This window comes from Camelina sativa, chromosome 6 (assembly GCF_000633955.1).
Source record: "Camelina sativa cultivar DH55 chromosome 6, Cs, whole genome shotgun sequence".
In the NCBI taxonomy this organism is placed as follows: Eukaryota; Viridiplantae; Streptophyta; class Magnoliopsida; order Brassicales; family Brassicaceae; genus Camelina; species Camelina sativa.
In genome coordinates this window covers 18,634,378-18,639,218 of record NC_025690.1, presented here as the reverse complement: position 1 = coordinate 18,639,218, position 4,841 = coordinate 18,634,378, and the positions used below count along the sequence as shown (strand labels likewise).

Below are 4,841 nucleotides of genomic sequence, written 5' to 3'. Positions count from 1 at the left end.
TTTTTTTTTTTTTTTTTTTTTTGTCTTCCTTTCTCGTGTCTTTGTTTAGCTACGACTGTTGGTTTTGGTTATGTTGAGGCTTCGAGGGTGGTGGACCTTAGATGAATCGATTGTATTGATCTCTTATGACTGTTCGGTCTGAATTCTGATGAATTTGAGTTCGTAGTGCAACAACCATTTTTTTCTAACAAAAAAGAAAACGTAACAACCATTCTCTAGTTATGTTAATAGACTAGAGATTTTACTGATCAGTATTTTTCTTTGTTTCTGAAACGTTAGCTAAATGTGAGATTGTAGACAAAAATGATAAGAAAGAGAGAAACATCTGATCTGAGAACTGATTAAAGAAAGAAGAATATGAACATTCGAAATTAAGCCATACAAGTATTCACAGTACATGAACCGGATTCAATTAAATTTCACTACACCATTTTTTTTATACTGTTAGAATATATCTTCATACATCAATATACTGTATATATATTTTTTTAATCTTTGGTTTTGAGTTTTAACTGGAAAATAAAACAAAGCAAACGAAACCAAAATTTTGGATCGAAACGACACTGAACCAAGAAAATGTATTGTTACCGAATCGAGAAACCAAAGATGATACAACTGAAACGTAATGTGCATAAGAATAAGATAAAGAGTAACACTAGGCTGGCATATGAGTGTATAATTAAGAACAGTACATCCGGTGGAAAGAGGCTGTCAATTCATAGTAACAGCAGTACCTAATGTTCTTCAAGGAATGTGAATTGATCCAACGGCTAGTCTCGACATTGTACTCATCCAAATAAAAATGGGGAAGCAATTTTCTCTTCCACGTCGATAATTATTCACCATTCCTTTCTCTTTTGTACCCAATTTGGTAATGAGCTTTTTGGGTGCACCAAAAAAAAAACAGCTTTGGAGAATTGTGGCCCAGAAAATGTCTCTGAGGCCCATGTATATGCCACCCTACTACTCCTGAAGCCCATCTACAACCAACCAAAATAATCCCAAGGAAGAAAAACAAAAATATTGCTAATATTCCTAAAAGGATTAAGAAATTATTTGCGATTTGATGAACTGTCCCTGACGTAAGATTAAAATCAATGAGTTGTCTATTAGGTCGGATAGGTCCACAAAATTCAGAAAGATTTTACTCATCATTATTTTTAGCTAATTATTATACAAAAGTGTTTTATTCTCTTATAATTTTATACTATATTTATATGATTTCCCCACCATATCAATTTTTATTACAAAACAAAAAACTCCAATTAGATATCATGTATATTAGTATTGTTTTGCTATAATTAATATCATTTGATACGCTAATATCTAATTATTTATTGTCAAAATATAAAACTATTCATGAAAATACAAATTTTAATAGAATTATTAGAATCATATGACTAAAAAGCGTTTAGTGAATAAAATTAAAACCAAATTCATTAATTGAATATTTCTGAATATATTTGACTAACCCAAAGATTCCTACTTCCTAGTACAGTACTATTATTTTACGGACATTACAAAAAAAAAAGGTAAAAAAAAAATAAAGCGTACCATAGACCGTGTAAACTAGTAAGGCGTGCCGTAGCTGCTCCAGGCAAGTCTCTCACGTGGTTTTATTATTTCACTTATAAACCACGCGCGTGCGAGCGAGAGTTAGACTAAGACTAATAGACTTAAGCCACACCAACGAACCATTTAAAACCCTAGTCCTTCTTTCTTATACCTCTTTCTCGTCTTTCTCGTCTTCGTCTTCGTCTTCTTCTTCCTCCTGATTTGACTCTCGTCTCTTCGATTTCCACCGAAGAGACGGCAGGACCGGGAGATTTCAAATTTCGTGACTTTTTCCGATTGTTTTTTTCTGATTGTTCTGTTTGTGAATTTCTCCAATGGATCTGCCTAGCCTTGCCTTAATCGTTGGCGCGGCTGCTTTCAGTCCCAATCCTGATGAGCGTAGAGCTGCTGAGCAGAGCCTTAATCAGGTCTATACGCAATTTTCTTATTGTTCCGTCCTCTGCTTTGTTCGACAATTTTTTTTTTCTTTTTTTTTTAAAGAATTGGTAGAGGACTAAGCTTATAGATGTTTTTTTTTTTTTTAAGATTGACTTGATTTGACTGTGGTTATATGAGCTGTATAATTTTAAATTTGTTTGAAATTTTTGATTTTTTTGATTGCAGTTGCAGCACACTCCTCAGCATCTGATAAGGATATTGCAAATTATTGTTGATGGTGGCTCTGATCTTTCTGTACGCCAGTCTGCTAGTATCCATTTCAAGAATTTCATTTCTAAGCACTGGGAACCTCATTCTGGTAATTGGCTCTTTGTTTGATTGTATTATAAGTCGTTATGTTAGCTCTTTGCGTGTATTACATTGTTTTTTTTTTTTTGGTTATGTAGGTGATCAGAACAAAATCTTGCCGAGTGATAGGAGTGTTGTCAGGGACCAGATTCTTGCATATGTCTCTCAAGTTCCCCCGATTTTGAGGTATCAGTTATTGTATAACTCGCACCACTCATTTAGACAATGCTCTTTTTTGCTCTTTTTTGCAATCCACCTTCGTGTTTATTTATATTGTGTTATGTAGAGTGCAATGATGTGAAATGTCACCTATTAAGTATACATAGGAAAGATAACCTCTGTTTTTGGTCCTTATTCTTGCTTGTGATTGGTGCGTATGATGCAGGGTTCAGATGGGAGAGTGCCTCAAGACCATTATTTATGCTGACTATCCTGAGCAATGGTCCCATCTCCTGGTCTGGGTGACGCACAACTTGCAAGGTCAACAAGTTTATGGAGCGTTATTTGTGTTGCGGATTTTATCTTCAAAATACGAGTTAGTCTGCTTCTCTTTATTTTTATCTATTTATGTTATGAACCGACTGTCCGAAATCACCATGTTCGTAAGAATTGTAGCTCAGTTTCTTTATTTTATCATTCGTAGTTCATTTCATAAGCATAGATGGCAATTGGCTAATTATTTGGTTATCTTCAATATACGAGTTAGTCTGTGTCCTATTATTTGTTTTCTTCCTCTAAGGAAATCGTTGTCATTTATGAGCACTAGAGTTTGTCTATACCCTTTTTGTCACTTAATTTGAGATTCTTAAATCAGTGCCAGTGGTGTTCTTTATCTGTATTCTGCCTCTGCATAGTGATTTGTAGATTTTATTTACTCTGCTCAATTTTGATAGTCTAGAGGTTTATATCTTTGTAGCCATCTTTTTGCTAATGTTTTTGCTGTGGTATTAACTCTTGAACATGCAAAGGATAGCATAATTATTAGTAGTAGGTTAGTCGAAAAGAAATTCGCATTTAGATAAGCTGTTGTGGGGTTGATACTGCTACACGAAGGTTTGATTATTAGTTCTTAAAATCAGAACTTTCTGTTTATAGGTTTAAGTCAGATGAAGATAGGGCTCCCATTCACAGAGTAGTCGAGGAGACCTTTCCGCACCTTTTGAATATATTTAACAATCTTGTCCATGTTGAGAATCCTTCCCTCGAAGTGGCAGACCATATCAAGCTTATATGCAAGATATTCTGGTCGTGTATCTATGTAAGTCGTCCATCTTGTGTTAACATCCTGAATCGTTCGTCACGGTTTCCTGGCCTCAACTGGGTAATCAAGTTTTTTCTTTTAATTCTCTTGTATTTTTGTTCCATACAGCTAGAGCTTCCGAGACCATTATTTGATCCAAACTTTTTTAATGCTTGGATGGGCCTGTTCCTAAACATTTTGGAACGTCCAGTTCCCATAGAAGGTCAGCCTGAAGACCCTGAGCTTAGAAAATCTTGGGGATGGTGGAAGGCCAAAAAATGGGTTGCTCATATTGTAAACAGGCTGTACACTCGGTATGTGGGATCATGAAAATCTTTCCATAAACGTACAACCTAACATTTTTTCATTNACCTGATGACCCCAGGTTAGGATCTTTTGGCTTTATTTGAAGAGTTTCGTTAGTAATATTTTCGTCTGGTTTTAAAAACTGTTGGTGTTCATATTTTTTTTCTGACAACCTGTAATCAGAGTCATAATTAAAATGTCTTGGATAGATTTTCTAGTCGCAGTTTTATTGTTTCCTTCAAAATTGACAACGGCTGTATTTGCATCTGGATTTCTTTATCATGTATGGGGTACCCGTACTTCTTATTGACTATCTGTGTCTCTGCAGTATCACGAAGAGTAACATGTACAACTTACTGCAGCCCCACCTTCATACTCTACTATTTGAAATAGTTTTCCCTCTAATGTGCTTCAATGATAATGATCAAATGCTTTGGGATGAAGACCCGCATGAGTATGTACGGAAGGGTTATGGTATGTTCTTTAAGTCTTCCTTATATATTGTTTGGATAATCCTATAAAATATGCCTTCTAGGTTTTTTTTTTACTTTCTTTGACTAACTACAATAAATACATTACCTGTCTACAGATATAATTGAAGATTTATACAGTCCCAGGACTGCGTCTATGGACTTTGTGACTGAACTGGTCAGAAAGCGTGGAAAAGAAAATTTGCCAAGATTTGTACAATTCATTGTGGACATTTTTAAGAGGTACCTTGAAGCTTCATCTTATATAATATAGAAAAGGATATTTTTGCGATATGATATAATTACTTTTTTTCTTTGTTTTAGATATAATGAAGCATCTCTGGAAGAAAAGCCTTATCGCCTAAAGGATGGTGCTCTGCTTTCTGTTGGGACACTTTGTGATAAACTTAGGCAAATTGAACCTTACAAATCTGAGTTGGAGAATATGTTAGTGCAACATGTTTTTCCTGAATTTAGCAGCCCAGCTGGTCATCTTAGAGCTAAGGTTTTAACAGCTTTTGGTT

At 34.9% G+C, this 4,841-nt stretch overlaps 1 protein-coding gene and 1 pseudogene across 1 annotated transcript in view; one reads left to right on the top strand and one right to left on the bottom strand.

Moving 5' to 3' along the window:
- Positions 1–431, bottom strand: part of LOC104699226 (protein DETOXIFICATION 41-like) — a 3,011-nt gene extending 2,580 nt beyond the window's left edge. Inside the window, exon 1 of the mRNA XM_010414561.1 lies at positions 427–431. Coding sequence (XP_010412863.1) covers positions 427–431 — 5 coding nt within the window. The remainder of the gene's footprint in view (positions 1–426) is intronic.
- The window catches only part of LOC104792180, a 13,404-nt pseudogene continuing 10,253 nt past the window's right edge, over positions 1,691–4,841 (top strand).